Genomic DNA, 27,483 nt, shown 5'->3' with positions numbered 1-27,483 from the left:
AAGCAATGATCAAATTTGGCCATTTTCATTTTGCCATGATTTTAATGAAAATGTCACATTTTCACACAAATGAATGCATTTGGTTAAATGGCATTTTTGTTTATTCAAATATTCTCAAGTCTATGGGCATGAGAAAACACACTTTTGCACAGATGAGTATACTGACAAAATATTGTCAGAACTGGAAGGGATCACTGTAAGAAGAAAATGGTGAGCTTCTGAGAGGAACTGACTGTGAGGTAAGCATTTCATATTCATTTGCAGCTACATCATGTGTTTATTTTAAATAATTCTACTCAGTTCAGGTTCCCGTTAAAGAGCTAACTAATGGTACAAGAGACAATGAAGCTAGGGGTGAATTTATAGGTTTTATTTTTATTAATTGTTTCATTTGCAAAGCACTTACAATAGAATTATACCAGTCAGCACAGCATCCTATGGATACAGTGGCATTTAACCTAAGGAATTAAAGGGAACCTGTGTTGAGAGGAATAAATTGCCAGGCCGTCCTGCTGATCCTCTGCATATATCTAATCAGTAACAAGCAGGAGCAAGAAGAATGTTTGGCACTGCTGTTATAATCTATATGCTTACACAAATTTTGCAATTAAAGCCACAACTTGTCACATTATATATATATATATATATATATATATATATATATATATATATATATATATATATATATATATATATATAGAGAGAGACTTTGATGCAAAGTTCACATACCGGTCCGGGAGAGTGGGTAAGTTGTTAGCCTTCGTAGAAGCACTGACTGTGTGAGATGGCTGCCAGGCTTCACTTACCCACTAACCTGGACCGGTATGTGCATTTTTCATCAAAGTCTATATATATGATGTGACAAGTTATGATCTATATGCACACAAAACATATGGAATTAAAGCCACAACAGCAGTGCCAACCTTTCTTCTTTTTACCGCCGGGTGGTGAAAAGGGACAGAGGAATGCAAGACCAAATGGGCGGGGCTATGTGCAGCCGAAGGGGCAGTGCTACAGACCGATCATAGAGGGGTGGAGATACTCCTGTCAACGAGAAGTCCTACCTCCCATCAGATTAAGCTCCAGCTGCCACCAGAAGGAAGCCCTGACACAACTCGGGACACATAGTGTAGAGGTGGTCTTGACAGGACTTCCAGAGATGCCCAAATACAAGTAAGCATGGGTGGTTAGCTGTGTGGGAGCAGAGCAGGTAGTAAAAACCTTTACCTGTGACCCTGACAGCAGCACTCAGTGACCTCTCCCATTGTCCACTAGCACTCAGTAATCGCCACCTCAGCTGTTAGTCAGACATGTGTACAGAGGCTTGCAACCCCCAACCCACAAGCAATCCGCCGGTAGATCAACTCCCCTGTTTGTCCCATGACGTCATGCACTTCTCCATAATCCCTCCACGCACAGCGCATCGTCAGCTATACAGCTGACTCGCATCTGTGCAGCCCAGCCCAGTGAAGTTGTCCAAGGGGATCAGGTCCCAATCCCCTATGAGCGACATCAAACAATGGTGTGTTTTACAAATGAACTGTGTAAAACGCAATCACAATTGGTTTTCTGCACTGATTGTGATTCACGTTACAATTCAGATTACATGTGTAGGGGCTACAAGCTAAAGAACACAGGTTCTTCTCAGGAAACCATGTGGCATCTCTTTTCAGGGAAACAGCTTCCCCCCAGCTAGCAACTAAGTGTGAATTCTAGCTTCTAAGCACCCTCAGAGCAGATACGTATGAAAGGAACAGGGCATTTTCAGAAAGAAGTTTGCCATTTACCAACATCTAAGGATTGCAACCTAGCAAGAGAACCCCAGGCTAGCTTGACGGACTTTTGGGACAAATGAACCTTTCAATTTTGCTTGGATTTCTACACAAAGGACATTTCTTTTTCCAAAATCTTAAGTATTAATTTTCTCTGTTTTCCCTTTTATTTACCCTGCGTTTACCATCTCCATAATTGTTACATTTAATCATTATATATATATATATATATATATATATATATATATATATATATATATATATAATGTATATTGCATTCACACTAACATTTAATCATTATATATATATATATAATGTATATTGCATTCACACTAAAATGACTTAAGGTCATTTTTGTGGCTACGTACTTGATTTGAGAACCACAGAAAAAATCCAAGCCTTTCTGAAGATTCACTGCCTGAAGTATTGCATTGTTTCAGTAATAATATATTGTTAACCCTTTCTTCTCAGAGCAGCATAGCTAGTATGTTCCTCTGTCCTTATACAGAGGTGTTGGCAGCCTTGTACCTGAAATATTGTGTATTAAAGTATTTTTGTCACTCGCATGTTTCCTCCTGGCCTGTCTGTTTGCCCACTTCCAGCACATCGATTGCATCCACTAGATTGGATGGTCTGTGTGTTGAAACAGTGGAAGGCATTGAGCAGTCAGGCCACTAGGGGGCATGTGACAGTGTGTACGCACCTTAAGACACTACTGATGCCAGAACGATTAGCGGGTCTTCTAGGCAGCTGGTATTGTTTAAAAGGAGAAAATATGGCAGCTCTATATGCTCAACTTAAGGTAATCTTTAAGTAAAGTAGGTAGGTACTAATATTAATAGATAAACATATCTCAGGCAGAAAAACACCTAGGTATAACTTCCTCATACTTACCTTTGAATATGCAGCAGCTTGTCTCAGGATGTCAAGCCCAGAATCTGACATTTCATCTCCCCGTTCTTGGGACTTTGCTGGAGGGAAATAATGGAATTTGGCAACATGAATAAAATTGTAATATATACATAATTATAAATTGTATTCTGGAATATTTCTTGCAGTAAAAGTAAATGTGCCTTTTTATCTGTAAAACATTTGCTCTCCAGATGTGCAGAACTGGATACAAAATAATCCAGGGTCATAAGGTTCAGATTTAGAGCATATACTGGAGTAGAATATGTTACTTTTTATATTGAGGGTCAATATGTGACATTCACATCTCTAAAACATACATTATTTATGATTAAAGTAACCACATAGATACTGTAGGTATTATTTTATATGTATACAGCAAAGGAGGATATGTTCACTAATCAAAAATGTCAATGTCACACTTAGAACCACAAATTGCAATCACCTAGCAATTGTGATTGCCATTTTGCATTACTATATTCCACAATTTTTCAACTATTGCGTTTTGCGATACTCATTCTAGGGAATGAGAATCGCAATGCAATTGCCTGAAAATGCTGCATGCAGCATGTTTGCAATTGGCGTTGAAATCGCAAATGCGATGCAATCGCCACAGTGTGAGTAATGCTATTGGATTACTTGTGCAGCAGCACTTTGCTGATTGCAGGTGATCAGCAAAGTGCAAAACGCGGGCTGAAAGCGCCCGAGTGGGAATGAGGCCTAAGATGTCTTTTCTCCAGACTAAATGAGCCCAGTTTATCTAACCTTTCCTGATAAATGAGACCTTCCATCCATCTATTCTTAGCAGCTAGAAGTACAGTTGATAATTGTTATTCACATGCTATCACTTTGAAAAATCTTCCAAAAACATGTTGTGACATACCATTGCAATGCTGATGACACCCAGCTATATTTATCAATCAAATATGCTGTAACCAACCCCATTCCAAATAAGTGTGTGCTTAGCTGAGCTTCAGGAGTGGATTAATGACAACTGGTTTAACCATAGCAGCTCTAAAGGGGCCCATACACTGGTCGATTTCAGCCATCCATCGATTGATCAGAAATCGATTCTTTCAAATTCCCAAAACGATCGATTTTCAGCCGATTTCGATTGATTTTGATCGATCTGACAGGATGGAAAATCTAGGTCGATCTGCTGCTGGCAGCAGATTGATGGCCCATAGAGTTGCATTGGATCTAATGGTCCAATAATGCATTTATATCGATTTCCAATAGATTTCATTCTGAAATCTGTTGGAAATCTGTTTCTAGTGTGTGACACACATCAGATAGATCCCTTTCAGATTTGACTTGACAGGCATCTGACAGAAATCTATCTGATGGTTGAATCTGCTGCAAATCTATAAGTGTATGGCCACCTATACTCTTTGCAGCTTGGGTGTACTGATAGATTGGGAATTAAACCTAGAGAGTCAAATTTCAGCTGTTGTGAAGCATTCCTTTCTTCACCATAGGAACATCACAAAAATGAAGCACCTCATACCTCCAGAAGATCTTCCAAACCTAGTAAATGCCTTCATCACATCACAGCTGGGCTATTGGAATGCCCTCTATATGCAGGTCTTCCAAATAAAAACCTGAACCAGCTGAATACAGAATAGAATGCTGCCACACAGCTGTTAACAAGCCAACCCCATCATTGCCACATAACACTGATCCTTTGCTCACTCTACTGGCTTCCCATAAAATAGAAAATCCTCTTCACAGTTGGTCTGCTAACATTAATATCTCTACACAACTTAGGCTACAGACACCTGAAGAATTTGTTGCAACTACATCACACCTCTCATAACCAACTGAAACTCAGTCCAACTCAAACCTTTGGAGCCTTCTGTCATGGTTCTCCTACCCTTTAAAATGCTTTGCCACACCCAATCAAAACAGCTCCAACCCTCAAGGCGTTTACATCAAAACTTAAAAAGCCACCTTTTTAGTCTGGCATTTATGAACACATAACTTTCCCCTGTAACACATTCCAAATCATAACTATGTTCTGATCTGAGACAAGTCTTTTCCCTTTGAGTAGGGATGCTCGATTCAGCAGAAATGAAATGTCTGAATTTTCGATTGGAAATTGCATTTCCGCATCGAAATTCAGAAATCGGTAATGGAAGTGCGGTAGGGGGATTTTTGCGGAAATTTTTGTGGAAATCGTGGAAATTTCAGCAGACTTTAACATCAATTTTCTCAAAAACTACAAGGTCTTTTTAAAAGTGTTTTTTCTATTTTCTGCTTAATATTCCCTGAAAATGTGTTGTTTCTAGCACCTATGGGGGATTTGCTATTAACCTCTAAAGTCGGCATCATACCACATAGCGGTTCCAATGCGGATTTTCGCTGTAATTTCTGCCGATCTTAAAGAGAAACTCCAACCTAGAATTAAACTTTATCCCAATCAGTAGCTGATAGTCCTTTTTACATGAGAAATATAAGGCTTTTCACAAACAGACCATCAGGGGGCGCTGTATGACTGATTTTGTGCTGAAACCCCTCCCACAAGAAGCTCTGAGTACCGCGGTACTCTGGGCAAACTGCCACAATGTAACCATGTTCACAGACAGGAATTAGCTATTTACAGCTGTCTCTAACAGCCAAAACAGCTAGGAGCAGCTACATAACCTGCCCACAGTAAAAATGTCACCATGTAATAAATATCAGAATGTAAATCAGGGAGAGGAAAGCTTTTACAATGAGCAAACACTGACTAAATCATTTATACATAATTATGGTAAAAAATGAAGCACTTTTTTTACTACATTATTTTCACTGGAGTTCCTCTTTAACATCGATTTTCTCAAAAACTACTATGTCTTTCTGAAATATGTTTTTCCTCTTGTTTTCACTTTTCTGCTTAACATACCCTAAAAATGTGGTGTTTGTAGAACCTACGGGGGCTTTGCTATTAACCGCCAAAGTTGGCTGCTGTTGACTGTAATGTAAAATGCAGAAAATTCGCATTACCAATATGCGGTATTATGCTGACTTTATAGGTTATTAACAAAACCTCCATAAGAGCTAGAAATACCAAATTTTCAGGGAATGTTAAGCAGACAAATGGAAACAAGAAGAAAAAAAATATTTCAAAAAGACATCATAGTTTTTGAGAAAATCTATTTTAAAATCGGCAGAAATTACGGCGAAAATCCGCATTGGAACCGCTATGCGGTATGACATAGATTTAGAGGTTAATAGCAAAGCCCCCTTAGGTGCTAGAAAAACCAAATTTGCAGGGAATGTTAAGCAGACAAGTGGGAACAAGAGGAAAAAACTATTTCAAAAAGACCTTGTAGTTTTTGAGAAAATCAATGTTAATGTCGGCGGAAATTACAGCAAAAATCTGCATCGGAATGCGGAAATCGTTACCAAAAAGCGGAATCGGTAGCGGTAATTGGCAATGGCGGAATGCGGATTTTCGGTGGAAACAGAAATTGGCATTTCCGACCATCCCTGCCTTTGAGTCCTATGGGAGAAAAGCCCTTTTCAAAAATGTTGTTGTATTATGTGGAGAAATAATCAAAACATACAGTGGACTCGATTCACTAAGCGTTTTTAGTGGTGCTCATTTGCACAATTTATCTCCAAGGTTAATTCCCTAAGCTGTTTGTTCTTATTTTAACACCTGTGGTGCTAAAATAAGGACCATTCTTAAAATACAGATGAAATAAAGCATGTGAGTCAATTCACTAATGCTCTGCTGTTATGAGGTAATAAAGTCTAAGGGCAGCATTCATTTAGCATTACCACATTCAGTAATGCTGAAAACAGCTGATTTTACTGATCACCTTTCCAAACTCCAATTTACTTAAAGGGAACCAGAGATGAACGATTCACACAAAATAAACATATCAGTTGATAGCTTGTAAAGAATAAATGCTCTACCCGATAATTTCGCCACTCTGGTGTGCCTTTTTGAGTGCTTTTTATCCATTATTGCTCCAGGAAATATCCAATATGGCCGCCGGCTCATATTCCTTCTGTTTCCAGGTTATGAGGTGTTCTGGATGTGCTGTCTAGGCTATATGAGACTATAGACAAGAAGGGCTGCTGTAGGCTTTCATCTGTGTGCTTTCAACTTCATATTCTGGTATGCTTTGTGGCTGCCTGTAGGAAGTGTCTCTCATAGTAATGAAACTGCATACAGTAGATAATAATGACAGGCTGCACAGACAGAGCACACAGATCACACAGCCACACTTGTCTGTTAGACAGAGATTTTTCCTGCAGCAGCAGCTCCTCCCATGTAATCACAGCTCTCAGCATGTAAAGCATGAAATTTGAGCCAGGAGGGGGAAGGCTTGGGCTTGAAAAGACTTCACAGAAGAGTGACTCAGCTATAATGATTCCAGGTCAAACCTCGACTGAATAGTCGGTGGATTCTTATCACAGTTGATAACAGATAGATTAGACTGAGAAGAATACAACTAAAAGCAGGGTAGGTGTTTACTGTCATGTTCCCACTGATGTAATAAAATACATGAGGATGCTTCATCTCTGGTTCTCTTTAACCTGTTACCGCACATAAAATTACAATTACAGAGACTAGTGGGGTAATTACCGACTTGTGCGGTAATTGCCTCAAGAACTGTCAAGAAATTGCAATTCACAAAGGCTACAGCAGTCTGTAAATCAGGCTAAAGTATTCAGTGTTTTTTTGCCCGCTCTTACCAGCCGAAAACTCACCCTTCTATGCTCTCTTTGTGTGGTAGATTTGATAGACAGTCTTTAGGGAGAACTAAGCAGCCAAAAGGGAGAGCCTCACAGCCCTGCTTCTAACGTTGATTTGATGAGACAGGGTATTGGGTGGGTCTTCACTCTCACAGAGCAAAGGAAGGTGACATTTTTTAAAGGTTTTCTGCATCCCTTTAGATGTGAAAATCTGTATTCTGGCATGCAGAAGAGCTCCCCCTGGTGGCTGCAGCACATCTAAAGGGATGTCAGAGATGCACTGGACAGAAAACCCCGACTCATACATGCAGCTCCCTGCCTCACCGCTGACCTGCTACACGGCTGGTGACACTTACCAAGCAGGGCTTAGTGAATTGAGACATGGTTGTTCAGTGAATTATCGAACTTCTGCCTCATGTGGAAATCCTTTTGTGAATTTTGTGAAAAAAAGCGTAAAATACTGAATGTGATATTTTACCAAACAAAATCATTTTACGGAACTGTCCTTAGTGAATGCTGCCATAAGCCTGTTCTTATTTATCACCACTCTCAACCTGTTTTTATTTCACCTCACCTGTGGAGAGATAGAATAGTTTTGTGGAAATGAAGCCTCTTGAGCTTGTTTTGTACATTTTAAATGGCTACAGAGAAGGTGGCAGAAAAGGAGAAGAGTGTGTCATTTCTACAGGAATATTTCCACCAAGGACAGCTATGGAAGATTATAGTGATGTTGAACTAATGACTAAATTACAATGCCCGGATCCTTGCAAGCGAAAGTCCTTGTATATGTGTATGTGACTGAAGGGCCTGAGCACAAAGCTGCATTGCAGATTGAATTTCAGCAACAAAGCTCAGCATGTGATATCTATGCAGTGACATCAGAAAGTGCATAAACGGTAATGTCTGATGGGCACACTGACGCTCTGGAAATGTATGCAGCTTAAATATTGACCAATCGAATTCCACCTCAGTAGGATTTAATTGGTCCATTTTTAAACAGCATAAATTTGAACAGAAAATTTTCATCATCCTGCATTAAATTGCCATTATTTGCATCTCATTGACCATCCCTACTGGGTTTGAGAAATGCAGTTTATGGGCTGGTGCACACTAAGAGCACTTCTGAGTGCTTTTAAAAACGCTAGCGATTTAAAAAGCGCTTGGCTAATGTATTAGAATGGGAAGGATCACACCAGAGCGATGTGATTTTTTCCCAAACACAAACGCGTAGCATTTCTGCCGATTTCTGATGCGATTCAGCCTCAATGTTAAGTATAGGAAAGTGGAAAATGGCTATGAGAAGCGCTAGATAAGAGCGATTTTCCGAGTGATTTTGTGACAAAACTAGTACACTAGCAGCTGTACTGTACATAAAAAAAGTTACACAAAAACAATACAAAAATCACTAGGTATAAATAAAAAAAAATCGCTTGGTACATAAATCGCCTTGAAAAATAACTTTAAAAAGTGATGATAGTTTGCGATTATGCTAGTGCTTTTTGGTGTGCACTAGCCCTATAACAAATGTAATTATAATGTAGTTGGCTTCCATGTTCTATGTACTGTAATATAAGGAAGTAATTTCACATAGATTCTTAAAATAAAGAATGAAATATTACATGAATTCTTAAATAACACATGGGATATCACATGCATTCTTAAAATAAGAAATCAATCTTTAAAATAAAGCATGAGGTGAAAACATTTGTAAATTGACATGAAAAGTGTGCTATTTTGCTGTCTGTAAAATATCCCAAGTGAGGAAATAATATTACAGTCTTAGTGAATTAATCCCACAGTTAAAACAGACCTGATGTGAAAATAAACTTATGACATAATGAATTGTATATGTAGTACAGCTAAGAAATGGAACATTAGTAGCAATGAAAAGAGTCTCATATTGTTTTCCAGTACACAAAGAGTTAGGAAACTTCAGTTACCTATGCAAAAGAGATTCTCTGAGCCGTTTGACCTACGGTAATAAACAGTCCTGTTTTCGGAAGCACTAAGGACTCGTTTCCATCTGTGCGGCTCTGTGTTGCCAGACTGCTAACCAACCAACCCCGTCACTGCCAAATAACGCCAGTCCTGCACTCCCTTCACTGGCTACCTATAGAATGGAGGGTCCTATTCAAGATCGGCCTACTGACATTTAAATCCTTGAATAATCTGGGCCCTGGATACATGAAAGATATGTTGCAACTGCGTAGCAATCCCTGCATTCTCAGATCCACAGGTTCTAATAATTTAGTCATACCCAGAGTCCACTTGGAAACTTTTGGTCCCAGAGCCTTCTGTCATGCTGCCCCTACGTTTTGGAACTCCTTACCTCAACAGATCAGGACAGCTCCATCCCTGGACGTGTTTAAATCCAGACTGAAAACCCACCTGTTCTGTTTGGTATTTGCAGAAATATAACTTTTGTTGTGTGAATACTTCATCCTACTACCAATTACTGAATCTGAGAGAGCCTAAGCGCTTTGAGTCCTATGGTAGAAAAGCGCTATAGAAATGTTATTGTATTGTATTGTATTGTATTATTGTGTTGTGCGTCACTCCCGGAGGGGCGGAGGTTGCGATCCCATTCATTATACTGAATGGGATCGCAGGTGCAATCACCCCAAATGCAGGCAACCATGCACTGCGATTCAGTGGTGAATCCCAGCGCGCATGTATGGAAACAGCAGACAGTGCAGTCTATGCACTGTCTGCTGTCCCTGCGATCGCGTTTCCATAAACGTGGCTGAAAGTGCACTATATGGAAATTAGCCCTTAATCAACCGAGAAACATTGAAAAACAGGTTGAGATAAGGTTTTACTGCAGGAAACTTCAAAGGGTCATTAGGACTGCTCTGTCTTACAGTTTAACCTCCCTGGCAGTAATCCCGAGCTATGCTCGGGCTAGCCGCTGGGAGCTCTATGCAGAGTATAGCATGCAGCAGGCGTTTTTACTCACGTCCTGGGGAATACAGACGTCGGTAGCCATTCTCCTTCCTGTCCTCCAAGGCTCTGAATCACTCTGATAAGATCGCCATCATTGATCTCACCACAGAGTTACAGTGCCTCCCGGAGGATGGAGGAAAATTGCAGCGCTGGAGCCCAGGGAGGTGTGTGAGAGCAGGGGCTGCTGCAGAGACTCTGGCGGGGATGGGGTGTTTAAAATACAGAGTGTGGTTTGTAAACTGAAAATATGACAGAATAATGCACTGTTATAAAGCTATATAACTGAAAATAAAAATTCTATTAATGTTCTATTCATTATCTGTACTACACATAAAATTTGTTATATCATACTTTTGTTTTGTTTGTGTTTTTCATTCAGGTTTGCTTTAAATAAATAAATTCATTAAATGAAAAAGGCTGTTACTTTCCAGATGACCCACACATCTGTGTGATTAGTTAGTTAGATAGGTATTCTGCATCTGTTGGTCTCCAAAGTTGTGTGTTCTTACTTGTTTATATCTCTGTATATAAAAAGTGGATATCCGGCTTAAAGTGGATAAGAGATTAACTTTTACACATTGCATAATTGTGTTCCTTTCCTATTGTTTATAGGGCATTCCTCAAGCCAAATACTTTTTTGTTTTTGTTTTAATACTCTAATTCCCTATAAACTAACCAAGCCACGCCCACATGTTTTCAGACACTTTCAAACAGTAGCAAGGGCTCAGTCTGGGCAGGAGGAGGGGGAGGTATTACTAGTCAGAGGTTTCAGAGGCAGAGGGGAGGAGGGAGGAGGAGGGGGATTAGGTTTTTTTTGCTCAAGATGCAGATAAGCCTGCCTCTGTGTAATGTTTACAAACAACATGGCTGCTGTCATTGTATCACAGGAAGAAAAAATCTTATTCTATTAAAGCTGTTTGCAGCTAGATTTGCTGTGTAAACTATGTAAACTTTAGATAAGATATATAGACAAGTTACTTGTTATAGTTAGTTTTTCATCTCGGATCCGCTTTACATTCATACAGACCCATAACAGTAATAAAGGCTGTAAAAAGGAACTCAGACTGGCAATACTGGAAGCTAAAACAAGAAATTGTTGGTAATATTGAGTCAAATCTACAATAGTTTAACAAATATATACGTTAAGAAAAAAAAAGACTAACAACATAAGTATTTTAAAAGATGGGTCACTGTGGTTGACCAAACTAAAGCTGAGTTATTAAATACATGTTTTGCTTAAGTATTTACAATGGAGACACCTTTTTTTCATAATATGGCCGTGTGTTGCTCCCAGCCTTCTGTAATCAACATCAGTTGATTAATTCAGAAAGGTGTGCAGACGTGTTTAAATAAAATCAAGAAGATATTAAAGAAGTGCAGTTCAGTTATCCATAGACCACTTTATCTTATTTTATGTGAAGTGAACACTGAAGTGAAAAAAAAAATAATAGACATCCCACTAAGGGCAATACAATGAATATTAATGGACACTTTTTTTGTGTGACATCTAATGTAGTCTATTTTCTCAAATGCCCTTGTGGGATGGGCTATGTGGGCTAAACATCTCGTGAGGTCAGAGTGAGGATTAATGAACATTGAAGCAATATTCGCTTATACAGAAAATACCATGATGATCCTAATAGGAAATTTGATTCCCCTATAGGAAAGCATTTTTATGATTGTGAGCACATGGTTGGTGAATTACATTGGTGTGTATTAGAACAAGTCGTTACTAATGAAGGAATGGACGGACAGACATGCTTGCTCAGACGTGAGCATAGATGGATCAATAAGCTAAGTACTTTAGCACCAAATGGACTCAACGATGAATTTAACTTAAAATATTTTTTAGGAATGTTCTTTGTTGTATTGTACTGTCTCTTTAAATTAGGCCATTCGTTCTCTAAGCATGTGCCCGCCCCTTGTGGGCGTGTTTTTTACTCATGGTGTGTAATTTATTTGTGAGCACTAGCTCGGCTATGTAATACTTGATAAAGGCCTGCTGGCCGAAACGTTGTGTTGTTTTGTCACTATGGTGCAATAAAATAGTGCTACAATTGTATTTATCCAGGTAGAGACCCAGTCTTTTTCTTCTATTGCTGTGGACTGTTGCACCTTGAGGGATCTGGGTGTGGACTGGTTGACTCCCTGGCTTTACATATTGGCCTCGATTCATAAAGCATTACCTCATGCGGTAATGCTGAAAACAGCAGACTTTACCGACCACTTAGCAAAATGTCAATTCATAAAGGCTGTTACCGCATGAAAAGCTGACATTACCGACCAGGGAGCTAAATTACCGACTTGGCTGCAGTTACCGACAACACATGTCAGTAAATTGTCAGCAAATGTCAATTCATAAAGCCTTCAACATGCGGTAAGCCTGGCGGTAGTTACCGACACCTCTGGTGAGATCTTAACAAGTTACCGACAGCTCTGACAGCTCTGATTAATGCAAAGTGCAGAGATCCGAAAGTCTGTTTGATTCATCTGTGGAGAGAGCCAGAAAGCCCTCTGTGTGAATCATTTCAGCAGGCAGGGAAAGACTGTGTGACTCATCTGTCTGAGTCATCAGTGGTAAGAGCCGGCTGTGTGAGTAATTTCTGCAGGCAGGGAAAGACTGTGTGACTCATCTGTCTGAGTCATCAGTGGGAGAGCCAGAGAGAGCCGTCTCTGTGATTCATTTCTGCAGAGCAAAGAGGGAATCGGGACACTGCTCTACTCTACCGCTCAATGGGCTGCGGTAATTTACCGACCTCCAAGGGCAGCTGGGGAAATCTTTATGAATTAGCACACAGACCGGGAAAATACCGAGTGCGGTATTTTCCCGACAAGATTTTTGTTATCGCACTGCTGTTTATGAATCGAGGTCATTATAACAGTTGAGCTTCTAGGACTGCTTCTTTTTTTCCTCTGACCAAAGTTAGGTGAGAATGCTCAGAGAAGCTCTTTTGCATAGACAAATGAAGTTTCTTAACTCTTGGACCAATTTCCTGTACTGGAAACTATATGAGATCTTTTTCTTTGCTACTAATGTTCTATTTCTAAGTTGTACTAAACACACACAATTCATTATCATAAGTTTATTTTCACTTCAGATTCTCTGAAGTGGGTCAGTTCCATATGACTGTTGCTCAGTTCTGATGTTTTCCCACTATTCAAGACAGAAAAACACCAGAACAGAGAAACTACAGACATGTATGCTTAAAGATAACCTGAACTGAAAATAAAAAGTCAAAATAACCATACACAGGTCATACTTACCTCCTGTGTAGTCTACTCATCAATCTCTTTCTCCCCTCCTGCGTCCTGTTTGTCCACTGTGATCAATGGAATTCTCTGTCCTCCATTTTAAAAATGGCCATTACCCCCTAACAGCCTCCTGGTCAGCACACTGTTAAACTGTAATATCACCCACTTGAGCCATAGGGAAACATGGGCATTACTTTGAACTTTCAGTTGTAACTGACAGCTGCTGATATATAACTGACAGCAACTGGTATATTTCAATTCTGACAAAATCATGTCAAAAATAGAAGGGATCACTGTGAGAAGAACATGGTGAGCTTCTGAGAGGAACTGACGGTGAGGTTAGTATGTAATATTAATTTCCAGCTACGTCATGTGTTTATTTTAAATAATTTTCCTCGCTTCAGGTTCCTTTTAACATCAGTTGTGTGTAAACCATTTTAAGGAATCCTAAGTTACACCATACATAATTGAATAGCAAAGAAACATCTAATTTTCTATCATCCACGTGGTTTTTTGTCTGATCAACTTGTTCAGCTGAAGTGATGATTTCAAATGTAAATATTAAGAAAACACTAGACATAATATACTTGGGACCATATGCAATTAACCTTTTCTCCTGAGTTTACTCCTAGGTGATATTTTCACACCTCGTTAATGAGATGCCTTTTAAACCATCAGCAAGCAAGAAACATGATTTTTAAGGTATCTTTTCACCTTCTTTTTGCATTACAAAAACGTAGGAGAAAAAAGTGAATTGCTTTGGGCTTTGCAAATGCTTTTGATGCTGTTCCCTAAAACAGTCCAGTGCAAAAGTAAAAGATGCAAGAACTAGGGGAAAATGTGTGTACATGGATAGAGAATTGGCTAAGGGGCAGAAGGCAAATTCAAAAATGGAACTTGTTAGTATTGGGGTCCCACAATAATTAGTACTGGGTCTGCTTCTCTTCAGTCTATTTATCAGTTACCTAGAAAGGTGGTGGAGTGGGAAGGCTGCAAACTCAGTATACTAACTATACTACAGAAAATGACAACTCCGGCGGGTAAACAGGTATTCAGTTCAAGCCTTTAATCAGGGTTTATCACCACTATAAACCCCCATCAGGGAAACTGTTAAATAAATGCAATATATATAGAAAGAAACTTACTTGGTGGCTGCAGAAAGGTATTGATAGCATGTACCACACCATTTGTTGCCATCATGTCTGCTTCAGAGACACTTTTTTTGTTGACATGTAGAGTTCTGTTTCTCTGTAATGATGCCACAAGTTACTAAGACATCCTTCCACCTTACACAAAACTAAAAAACAATCATTTACATGCTGTTAAGCATTTATCATGCGCATTTAACTTACCGAGCTTGCTTCCAGCCTCTCACCATGTAGCGACTTGAGTCTGACAAGTTGACTAACTGCTCCACTGACCAGGATCTCATCACCAATGTGATATTTCAGAAGATTGGAAAGTTCTTTGGCATTACCTTTAATGTAATACAAAATATGTGATATACTTGTTCTTAAAAACAAATAAATTACAATATGACCTACACAACTTGAAGCTGGTTTTCAGGCCACAAACGTTTTCACGGGCACCAGGGTTGCTCTCCAAATTCACAAATTCGATTTCACCCCGTGATCACGGACAGATTTTCAAGCTTTCCGAATTCGAATAGCGATCCTGCTCCCGAAATCGAAGTCGAATTTACCCGAATAGTGCCTCTTGAATCCGGCTGTGATCATGGGTGTTAACCCGTGATCACGAATTTGGCTTCGGTATCCAGGGGATGACGTCATTGGGCCAATCAGAAGGCCCCCAGCCGAGGCCCTAGCAGCCAATCAGAGGAGGGCAGCCTGGCCCTCCCCTCCTCTATATAAGGCGGCGGCCATGTTGCAGAACCCATCCTTGCTGTGTGACTGAGCGGTACTGAGAGCATCTCCAGTGCTGCTGTTGGTCTGTGCAAAAGCTTTTCATTGTTAAAACCAAGCGTTTTACCTCCTATACACATTCTCTACACATATATTGTTTTATAGATAGCTAGTGATTTGATTGTTATAGTTCAGTCAGCTAGTGTAGTGTATACTGTATACTGTGCTAGGCTAGTGTCAGGTCTGTGTGCAGGCTAGGCCTGCTAGCCTAAGTAGCCTTAGCCTACTACTAGCTTAGGTAGGTTAGGGTTTATAGTTAGTTGTGTACTAGTTTACTTAATTTCTACTGTTAGTCTGTGAGTTTATTAGCTTCAGTACTGTGTTAGTTACTTTACAGAGGGCAGCATCTGTTGTGATCTGTGACTGCCTGTCATCTCTGCCTGACCCTATTGATTGCGTCCGTGTCTGACAGACTTTGATTGTCACTCTCGGTCACACGAGTTAGTTATCGACTACTAGTCTACCACACTACTAGTACTAGGGATTAGAGTTAGTTGTTTTTTACCTACGTATTAGTTTACTTAATTTCTACTGTTGTTAGTCTGTGCGTTTATTAGCTTCAGTACTGTGTTAGTTACTTTACAGAGGGCCGCATCTGTTGTGATCTGTGACTGCCTGTTATCTCTGCCTGACCCTATTGATTGCGTCCGTGTGTGACAGACTTTGATGGTCACTCTCGGTCACACGAGTTAGTTATCGACTACTAGTCTACTACATTACTACTACTAGGGATTATAGTTAGTTTTTATTTATCTACGTACTAGTTTACTTAATTTCTACTGTTAGTCTGTGCGTTTATTAGCTTCAGTACTGTGTTAGTTACTTTACAGCGGGCAGCATCTGTTGTGATCTGTGACTGCCTGTCATCTCTGCCTAACTCTATTGATTGCGTCCATGTGTGACAGATTTGATTGTCACTCTCGGTCACACGAGTTAGTTATCAACTACTTGTGGACTACACTACTAGTACTGTCTACTAGTATTAAAAAAAAAAAAAAAAAAACTTTTTTTTTTTGGTCACTCACCCACCAACCCAGACTATTTATTAAAGTTATTATTATTATTATTATTATTATTAAGTATTTATATAGCGCCGACATATTACGCAGCACTGTACAGTGTATATATATATATATTGTCACTAACTGTCCCTCAAAGGAGCTCACAATCTAATCCCTACCATTGCCATATGTCTATATTATGTAGTGTAAGTACTGTAGTCTAGGGTCAATTTTTAGGGGGAGCCAATTAACTTATCCGTATGTTTTTGGAATGTGGGAGGAAACCGGAGTGCCCGGAGGAAACCCACACAGACACGGAGAGAACATACAAACTCTTTGCAGATAGTGCCCTGGCTGGGATTCGAACCAGGGACCCAGCGCTGCAAGGCGAGAGAGCTAACCACTACGCCACCGTGCTGCCTCACAAAGTTTACACCCTTTCCTGCCCTTTCTACAGAAGAAAGGATCCGCAAACCAGACTTGGCTTGATAACAAAATGTCTGTTCTTTATTAGAAAAATCCACATGACAAAAAGTAGTGCAATAAAACCACCTGTGGTTTTATTGCAATACTTTTTGTCATGTGGATTTTTCTAATAAAGAACAGACATTTTTTCATCAAGCCAAGTCTGGTTTGAGGATCCTTTCTTCTTGGCTAGTGATATTGATGAGTGTGCTCCTTACAAGCGGTGCAGCTAAGATTTTTGTGGCCCCAAGCAGTACATAATTTGAGGCCACGACCCCTGAAGGGAGGTAGCAAAAAATGGGTGTGGCCATGATGGAGCCAGCTGCATAATGCTCTGAAGAATGCCAAGAAGAACTAAGGCAATTCTGATGGCAAAAAAGGTCATACTCAGTACTAGCAAGACTTAACTAATAAAGTGACTAGTGAAATACAGTTAGTTCCCTGTTAACAAATAAGATAGTGACTGTAGGTCTGTTTATAACCTGAATATGTTCTTAAGTCGGTACACTATCACCTCTGTGCCTCTTTTATCCACCTCTGTTCTCTCTGTGCCCCTTTTGTCCCCCTGTGTCACCTCTGATCCCCTGTGTCACCTCGGTCCCCCTGTGTCTTTTGTTCCCTGTGTCACCTCTCTTCCCCCTGTGTCTTTTATCCCCCTGAGTCACCACTGTTCCCATTGTGTCTCTTGTCCCCCTGTGTCACCACTGGGTCCCTTGTGTCTCTCGTCCCTCAGTGTCTCTTTTGTCCCCCTCTATTTCCCCTGTGCCTCTTTTGTCCCCCTCTGTTCTCCCTGTGCCTCTTTTGTCCCTCTCTGTTCCCCCTGTGCTACCCCTTGCCCTGTCTTGTGCCACCTCTTGTCCCACTCTGTCCCCCCTATGCCACCTCTTGTCCTCCTCTGTCTCCCCGTGCCACCACTTGTTCTACATTGTTACCCTTGTGGTACCTCTTGTCCCCTCTGTCACCTTCTGTCCCCCTTTGTTCCCTCTTGTGCCAGGTCTTGTCCTCCTGTGTTATTTCTTGCTCCTTCTAATCCCACTGTGCAACCCTTCCCACCCCCCCTCCCCCCCGTTCCCCCATGTCCCCTCTGTTTCCTCTTGCACCACCTCTGTTCCCCCATGCCCCCTCTGTTTCCTCTTGCACCATCTCTGTTCCCCCATGTCCCCTCTGTTTCCTCTTGCACCACCACTTGACCCCCTCTGTTCCTCCTTTTGTCCCGTTACACTCTTTTTCCCCTGTGTTCCCTCTGTGTCACCTCTTCTTGGCCCCCACTGTTCCCCCTGTGCCTCCTTTTGCTTCACTTTGAGTCTCTTGTTGTCCCCCTGTCTCCAGCTCTTATGCCCCTCTGTCACCTCTTGTCTCCATCCCTGTGCTCCTCCTCCGTGGCCCCCTTCTGCCATTATAACTCACATGATGCTGATCCTCACCGCTCTCCTGCTTGCCGCGTAGCTCCTGTCACTATGGTTATTTCCTGTCGGCGCCTCTGATGTCATGAGAGGCGCTAACTAGAAGTAACTATGGTGACGGGATGCTCAATGGCAAGCAGAAGAGCGACAAGGACCGGCGCTGGGTTGGGGCCATGTGAGTTATAATGGCCGAAGAGGACCACAGAGGCGGAGGACAGGGAGGAAGACGAGGGGGACCAGAGGAAGATGCCGGGGGCTGCGGAGCACAGGGCAGCCTAGCTTGGAAAGGCCCCCTCTAAAGGGAGGCCCCAAGCATGGGCATGCCTTGCTTGTAGCCTGGCATCACCCCTGCCTTTTACCTGATAGCAAGGCTTGGAGTATTTAGCATGAGGCACAGCTATTACAACTTCCAGTTCCTCTTCCCATTATTCAATTCATTAGTTTTTCTAAGTTTTCTACAAGGTAATGTTTTCACTTTTTATCAGTGAAATGCCTTTTAAGTCATAGGCAAGAAGTATTTACATACCTTTTCAATTGCAGAGTGCTGAAAGGTTATTTTAAACAGAAGATAAAAAATTATCACCTAGGAGAAAATTTAGCAGACAAAGTGAATTGAACAAGGGCCTATATATCAGGCTAGATCAGATGTAAAGCAAACTCTGACACCTCCATCTGGCATATTCTGTTTGATAACTCATGGAATGGCTGTTTTTGTATAAAAAACAAAGTAAGAAAGCACAAATAAATTGTTAGTGATGTAGCTGAACTGAGCATATAGCAGTTTTCTCAACATTTATTTTCTAGTTGTGACAGCCCCTACAAGTATGAAACGCAGCATTTGTGAGCAGGAAAGTGCTTGACCTGCAAAGTAGGGGTTAGGGTGGGATATTCAGCCCTCATAGATCAGAAAAAAAGCTACCACTTGCAACCAAGTCCAACAGCAGCTGTGTGAGTGGTCACTGCAATAGTTATGCCCTTGGACTGACTTGCTATAAAAGTTTCTTGCTGTGTTCATATTACTGAACAACTTGGCCTACTGGGTGCTATTTCTGCAGTGAAACGTGAGTGTTTTATCAATGCATTTTACGAATCAGTAAAATGCTTTTTGTACACTTAGCATGATTGGAAACAGACACAAGACATACTAACTCTGAGATTGCATGCAAGCCCAGTACACATGGTAATATGGAACAAATGTGCCCATTACTTATAGCTTTCTTCCAAAATCAACATGTTCTTTTAATCCATTTTTACTGTCAATTTGGCTCATAACTTTACTAGTCCCATTTCTTTGTTAATGAATCCACCCCACTAGGCTAAGACCTCTTGGAGAACATTTTTATGGTGACCCCAGCAGTGCTGTAACATTTCATGCTTCTATGGACCAGCTTCTCAGAAGTCAGTATGGAAATGCTTTCCTCCTTGAAATACTTAGAAATATGTTTTTTCTTTAGCATATGGTATATATGAAATTATTCCCCCCCCCCCCCCCCCTAACTTTAACTTCAAACTGGCATCAGAATTGGTTGTGGGTTTAAACTAAATCACCCTATAAAGTGAATTTTGTAGTGTGTGGAGTAAACATTTAAATTCACTCTGAACTGTCATGTGATGTAGATGACATTGTTATAACAAGACAAGTACAAGATCAAATTGGACGCTTCTATGTGCATATATACAGTATATACAGCTTCATCAAATATGAACATTTTGTGAGCAATTATATAGTCCCCAATTCACCCCTATTTACATTGAAAAACACAGGGAATTATGGCTTTGATACAGATATATATCCACTCACCTGTTTGCTCTCCCTCCCACCCTAAGGTCACATTTACAATGGTACTTTGCGGAGCTGTATTATAAAATCTTATAACGCAGCTTACCTCAGTGCAATGCTAATCCTCCTATGGGACGTTCACAGTGTGACGTTAGCGTCGCATTGTAACGCATAGCGTTATGGTAACTCACTGCTTGCAGTGCATTACCTCTAAATGCACGCATTACCAGGTAGAGGAAAGCATACTTTTCATTGCTTGTATGCTTTCCTATACCTACTGTATGCGACGATAATGCAGCGTTAATGTGCATTACCACCTTTTTTTGCATTAAGTTGCAATGCTGCATCACAGTTTAACGTCCCACTGTGAATGCGACCTGAAAGCCCAAATTTCAGCCTTGCACGTCAAAGGAAATTCCAAACACCTGGTCTGCATTATTATTTTAAATGAGTTATTTACTATTACAGGCTATAGCTATGCCATCATTACAATCTGGACACCAGCAACAGAAGTTCACAGAGACAGCTTCCATAATTAATAAAACATTACACATATTTCTGTTCTGTTTGTCTCATTGGTTTATAGGTTTGCACAAAGCAGGAAGTAAAATATATATACATCCCTTTGCATCACTACAGTTTCGCTGCATTTCCTGCTTTACTAATTAGTCGTGGGGATGCTGCAAATATATAGGCAGCCATTGAAGTAATCATTCCCATCTCAATAGTAAATAGAGGCTGAGTGTGATGCTAAGCAGTTTTTGAATTGAAAGTATATTGGGCTTGATTTACTAAAGTGTGCTAAGTGTTAGCACGCCAGTGAAAAGCCCCTTAGCGCATGCAAAGTGACTTTGCATGCGCTAATATGCACGCAAAAGTTTGTACACGCAAAGTTTAAGCGGTGCGCGGGAAACGGCGCACCAGTGTGCGCAAAAAGTCGCACTGTCTACGTGCAAAATAGCCTGATAAGCTTACTTTGCACGTGGACGATGCGACGTTTCACGTGCACTGGTGCGACATTTCACACGCACCAAACAGCGCGCGAACAGCTTTCCCCGTGCACACTACTTAGCACCCTAGTTTGCATGTGCAAAGCATTTAGGCATGCTAACTGTGTTAGCACGCTTTAGTGAATCAAGCCCATTGAGTCATCCAGAGCAATTACTAGAGGAAAAACTGGGATAAGTACAAATATATATAAAACAACTTATAATACTTAAAATATAGAGATATTTTCTGGTAAGAGAAGTGGAGATAGACTTTAAGAAAGCTTGCTTCTTTAACTTTAACGTTAAATAAGGATGTCTTATTTTACCAGTAATAAGTAAGTAATCAATCCCATCACCCTGATTCACAGTTTCCTTTGTATATATGTGCATGGCTTGGATCATTTCCATTTTATTAATGGATTGTAGTCTAAGCAATACATTTCTTTGTGTAGCCTGCCAAGAGCTCAAAACGCTAAGCATACCTAGTAGTTTGTTTAAATCTGCTCTTGGGAGAGCACGGAAAGCTTCATCTGTGGGAGCAAAGACAGTAAAAGTACCGTCTCTGTTAAGTGTCTCCGTGAGTCCAGCAGACTGGATAGCAGCCACCAACATGCTGCAAAAACAAAAAGACTTGGCTTTTTTAGAGAAATACATCATAATAGTAACAATACAATTAAATCAATCCCCAGACCATTGTTGCACTTGCACGGGAGAAAATAAAGACACTGTTTTGAGTCTGGCAATTACTGAATAATAAATATACACCAAGCTCACTCTAAGGTATTGCTCAATTTTGCTGATAGCCTGGCTCTATTGAATATGCATTGAATGAAGCCAGACTTCCTATCTGCTCAAAAAGCCTGCACGCTTGTGGATTCATTTCGCAGAGCTTTATTATAGTAGTATTGCTTAGGGCTCGTTTTCATATGCGCACCTTTAGGTTTTTTTGCAGGGACAACCGAGAGTACATACACTGCACTGTCTGATATTTCCATACATGCGCAGGGCATGGTTGCACGCATTTTGAAGCTATTGCACAAACTTATTGATTATAATGAATGGAGTGGCAAGCGCCCTTCGGGGAATCACATGATGCAATACAGAACAGTGCTCACACACAGCCACCTGCGTTGCAATGGAAACAAGCCCTCAATCCTAAAATTTTATGCAGGACGTGAATGTTGGGTAGGGCCCTTTCTAGTCTTTTTGTCACCCCAGGCAAGAAAATCTGTGGCTCCAATAGTGAGGCTATCCTCTGTGTCCTCCAGTTCCCTATCGCCAATGGATAGTTGGTAACCTGATAAGGGCCATGCTCCTCTTCAAGCAGGTGTGTGACCATACTGCGCCTGCGCGAGTACAGGTGCATCTGTGCAGTAAACCAAGAGCTACTCCGTGCTACTGCACAGATGCGGCAGTGCTTTTGCAACTGCAGCATGGCCATGCTCATAACAGAACAGGAGTGTTGCTCCATTGCTAAGTAGAGTCCAGGCAAGCAACAGGGGACAGGGAACAGCGAGGGAAGTCTCATTAGAATCCAAATGCTTCCATCTTCTTAGGGTCCTTTTACAATGTATCAGTTGGTGTCAGTTATAACTGAAAGGACAACTGATGTGCTGTCCAGTGTCCATGTTTCCCTACAGCCTCTTTCACCCTATACACTATACAAACTTTTCACAATGCACTGCTGTGGAGAAAAAAAATGCATCAAAACGCAATGCATAGCAATGCATTAAAATCCATTAAGTGTAAAAGGACTCTTAAGTAAGTATTTTTTTTTTTAACCCAAGCTTTGGCTTGGGTTTACTTCAACCTCTTGCCGACCACGTCACGCCGATGGGCGTGGCCGCGGCGGCAGCCCCGGGACTGCCTAACGCCAATTGGCGTAAAGTCCTGGGGCTCTGTTTTGCAGGAGATCGCTGCGCGCGCATCTCCTGCTTGGGCCGCCCCGCCTTCAGACTGTTAGACGGCGTGATCGCCGTCTATTTACTCTGTGCAGCGCTGCGATCAGCAGCAGCGCTGCACTGGGGACAGCCGTGTGACACGGCTGTCCCCCTGGGGGACAAGAGAGCGATCGGCTGTCATAGGCAGAAGCCTATGACAGCCGATCGCCGTAATTGGCCAGCTGTGGGGAGGGAGGGAGGGAAGGGATTTAAAGGAAGAGGTTTTTGTTTTTTTTTTTAAAGCTGCAACACAAATATTTATAAAAAAAAATAAACATTGGGGGAACGATCAGACCCCACCAACAGAGAGCTCTGTTGGTGGGGAGTAAAGGGGGGGGGGGGGGGAATCACTTGTGTGCTATGTTGTGCGGCCCTGCAGCTTGGCCTTAAAGGTGCAGTGGCCTTTTATACTAAAAATTGCCTGGTCACTAGGGGGGTTTAGCCCTGCAGTCCTCAAGAGGTTAAGACAGAGCCATGACATGACAGGTCTCTGTCTTTTATAATAGAAACTCCTAAAAGGAATACTTAACTGTAAACCTCTGAAAGCCGGGCAACTCAGACAGTCGCTGGCTAATGCACATGTGTGGCCCTGGCCGGTGACTGCTCAATCATGCTTCCATGGCCAGGAGCATTTTTTTAGATACTGTGCTAGCGCAGAACACTTCCGGCCACGGGAGCTTGATGGAGGAGGTAAGCAGAATGGAGCTGCATATGGGGACATCAGAGGAACAAGGCAGCGTGGAATGATTGTAAATAACAAGAAGGGCTTCAGGGAGCTGGAAGAAGCCCCAGGTAAGTAACTGGGCATTTTTTTTTATTAAAGTTAAAGTTTCTTTTAAAGTCCTAACTACCCTGTGTGCTGATTTGACAATGACATTAGCAGTTTTTCTACAGTGAGATGTGAAAGTTTTGGCAACCTTGGTAATCATCATGATTTTCCTGTATAAATCGTTGGTTGTTACGATAAAAAATGTCAGTTAAATATATCATATAGGAGACACACACAGTGATATTTGAGAAGTGAAATGAAGTTTATTGGATTCACAGAAACTGCACAATAATTGTTTAAATAAAATTAGGCAGGTGCATAAATTTGGGCATGGTTATTTTATTGATTCCAAAACCTTTAGAACTAATTATTGGAACTCAAATTGGCTTGGTAAGCTAAGTGACCCCTGACCTATATAAACTGGTGAATCCAATGAGGAGAAAGAGTATTTAAGAGGTCAATTGTAAGTTTCCCTCCTCTTTTAATTTTCTCTAAGGAGTAAAAACATGGGGGTCTCAAAACAACTCTCAAATGACCTGAAGACAAAGATTGTTCACCATCATGGTTTAGGCTGCTTACACACAGGGACGTTACAGGCGCACGTTAGTGCAGCCTGTAACGCTCCCCCAACGCACAGCAATGCAACACAAGTGGGCTGTTCACACTGCCCACGTTGCGTTACATGTAACGCTGCACATTCTTCTGAAAGTGCAGCATGCTACGGCGTTACAGCGGCTTAAGCCGCGTTAGACTGTTTGCACATGCTCAGTCATGTTGGGGAGGAGCGGAGAGCGGCCAGGCACATGGCTAATTAATATTCACTACATGTTGTGACGTGCAGTGTTTACTTCCTGGTGCGGCCACTCTGTGCGGCAATTGGCCGGCAGGACCACGCGATGCCGCATGCGTCCAAGAGTACGCATCACGGCATCACGGACGCCAGAGTGAGCTGCACAATGTGGCTCACTCTGACGTCCACATCGAAGTGCACCAGGCCTTGCGTTAGGTGCACGTTATGCGACCTCAACGTAGCACCCAACGCAACGTCTTGGTGTGCAAGTAGCCTTAGGGGAAGGATACAGAAAGCTGTCTCAGAGATTTCAGCTGTCTGTTTCCACAGTTAGTTAAATATATCATATGTCCTCAATATGTTCCTGTCATTTTTTATCTCAACAACCAACGATTTATACAGGAAAGTCATGACGATTAATAAGGTTGCCCAAACTTTTGCATCCCACTGTATATACATGGGTGGCCCCAGTGAGGAAAAGAGGATATCTGGGGCAATAGCATAATATTGATAAGCAGGCAGCTTGTCAATATCATGCCATGGCACCAGAAATCCCTTCTAACACCACCCATGTATATAGGAAACAAAAAAAATTGCTAGTTTGATTTTCAAATCTGCAGATCCTGCAATCCTGGCTGCATCAGATTGATGGTCACTTATGCATGCTGAGTCCATCTGGGATATTGCTGGCTGTGTAGTTGTCAATGGGCCAGGGAAGCCTCTCAGTGATCACTCTGTGCCTCCGACTGCCATTGCCACGGGGAAGTTTGTGGCTGTCTGCCACTGGCTTACTCACTCTCCTCTCTCCCCCTCAAGCTGCAGCTCCCTCAGTCCAGTTACGTCTGGCATCAGGCAGGGCCCAGGGGATGCAGTTGCAGGATGGATACATCACGGGGGTTAAAGGGTCATGTGCTCTGAAGTTCTGGCTGGTGGGGACAGAGTTTGAGGCAGGGGCCAGGGCTTGCTGTTAATATTGGCCATGATGCTGCTAAGGGAAGGATGGCCTTAGAGACGATGAAGAGATTTGTGTGTGTGTGTGTGTATGTGTTTGTGTGTGTTGGTTGAGCCACAGTGGGTAAGATACAGTTATGAGAGCTGTGTGCTGCAGTTAAACTTCAGAGTCATGGACAGTTTATAGCGAGCAGCACCGGCACGCTGCAGGTTCCAGTGGGCAGCCGTGCTCTTTGGCTGCCACAGTGCTCTAGGCAACTGCCTGGAGTGTCTGTGGCTTTAAACGGCTCTGCAGTTGGGTTAGCTAAAATTATTTTGCATCTGGAGTTTTAATGAATTCATGACTGTCTTTTAATATAAGAATAAAAGAAGCAGATGCTGCAAGAAGATGGACAGAATGGTCCTAAAGTTTGGTCTTCAGTTGAACTAGCCTGATAGACAGCACAATATACTAGAGAAGCACAGTGTATAAAAGGATTTGTAGATTAAGAGCTTTTTGAAAATCCCATATTGGGATCATTAAAGGGGAACTTCAGCCTAAACAAACATACTGTCATTAAGTTGCGTTAGTTATGTTAATTAAAATAGATAGGTAATATAATTTGTTACCCACCCTGTTTTAAAAGAACAGGCAAATGTTTGTGATTTCACATCTTTTTGGTTGAAAGGAGGTGACAGGGAGCATGAGACACAGTTCCAACTGTCCTGTGTCCTGATCACCCCTCCCAGCTGTGTGTGCTAGGCTTCAAATCTCAAATTCAAAAATAAAAAAAAAGAAGTGCTCCAAAACAGTAGAAGGAGAACAACATCATCAGAAATCCCATCATGCTTTGCACAGCATCAGGGAAAAAATGCCCGGGCAGTTTTCTTCTGTGCAGCTAAAAATGAGGCTTGGGTAAGAAAAGCTATGTTCTGATGCTGTGAAACTGTTAAAGAAACACCACGCCTTTTCAGTGCTGCTGAGTAGATTTTTAACACAATAAAACACTATCGCGCTACAATTCTACAGAGAGTCCATGTATTTCCACATTATGAATCAATGTCCATATGAATTTCAATCCAGTGTAGTCCAAGCAATATCTGTGGGCAAGCCAAACTGCATAGGTTATTGTGTAATTACTACACCTCCACCAACACTCTCAAGACTGGGCACTCATCCTTATCCTAGACCCTCTGTCAAATGGGTCTAATGCGCCTTGGGCTACTCTCAGGCGATCCCCAGCCTCTAACGATCCACAGCTTGTGTTTAATGCAAGTGTAACGATTGCGGGTTTCTATCTCCGTGGTCAGTGCACAAGATGCGCGCTGACAAAGCGGAAATCCTCCACAAGCGAATAATTAAATAGTACCCAGCTTGGGTGCAGTGCCCCAGTAGAGGGCAATTCCCAACAGCAGATGGAGCTGTGGAGTGCAGACGAGCACAGCCTCTGCACGGCCACAGATGCCAGATGGGAATTGTACGGATTATGCAAAGTAGGGCACGATAGCCCTCCAAGAAAGAGAGCACAGAGACAGACTAAATGTGTGTTCCCCAATCTAGTCGCCACCCAGCGACGGTGAACACACATTCGCAGAAACAAAGCGAGAACGCAATCGCAAGAGAGAGGCGATTGCCAGAAGTGACACAAGACTGATCAGAACAGAACACGAGAGTAGCAAAGGCACAGCAAACAACAATCAGAAGGTAAGGAAAATAACAAACGCTAGCTAAACACGAACACTGCACTCATTCGCAACAGCGAACGAGTTTCTGCACGATCACCACGCGTTAGGCGCCCAGTGATAAGCGTGCCACCCTAACTAACCAACGACAGACAAACACGAAATAGAAAACGCGAACGCTTGCTAAACGGTTACCTCACCGAGCCTACACCAAGCGTTCGTATCAGACAAGACAGCCCGACAGAC

At 41.7% G+C, this 27,483-nt stretch overlaps 1 protein-coding gene across 1 annotated transcript in view; it reads right to left on the bottom strand.

Moving 5' to 3' along the window:
• Positions 1–27,483, bottom strand: part of TGFBI (transforming growth factor beta induced) — a 198,124-nt gene that overhangs the window by 29,483 nt on the left and 141,158 nt on the right. Inside the window, exons 12-15 of the mRNA XM_068277429.1 lie at positions 21,608–21,738; positions 14,918–15,042; positions 14,711–14,813; positions 2,667–2,743 (exon numbers count right to left, since the gene is read on the bottom strand). Coding sequence (XP_068133530.1) covers positions 2,667–2,743; positions 14,711–14,813; positions 14,918–15,042; positions 21,608–21,738 — 436 coding nt within the window. The remainder of the gene's footprint in view (positions 1–2,666; positions 2,744–14,710; positions 14,814–14,917; positions 15,043–21,607; positions 21,739–27,483) is intronic.

Source organism: Hyperolius riggenbachi, chromosome 3, assembly GCF_040937935.1.
Source record: "Hyperolius riggenbachi isolate aHypRig1 chromosome 3, aHypRig1.pri, whole genome shotgun sequence".
NCBI lineage: Eukaryota > Metazoa > Chordata > Amphibia > Anura > Hyperoliidae > Hyperolius > Hyperolius riggenbachi.
The sequence above is the reverse complement of the archived record's forward strand: the minus strand, read 5'-3'. Positions and strand labels throughout refer to the sequence as shown.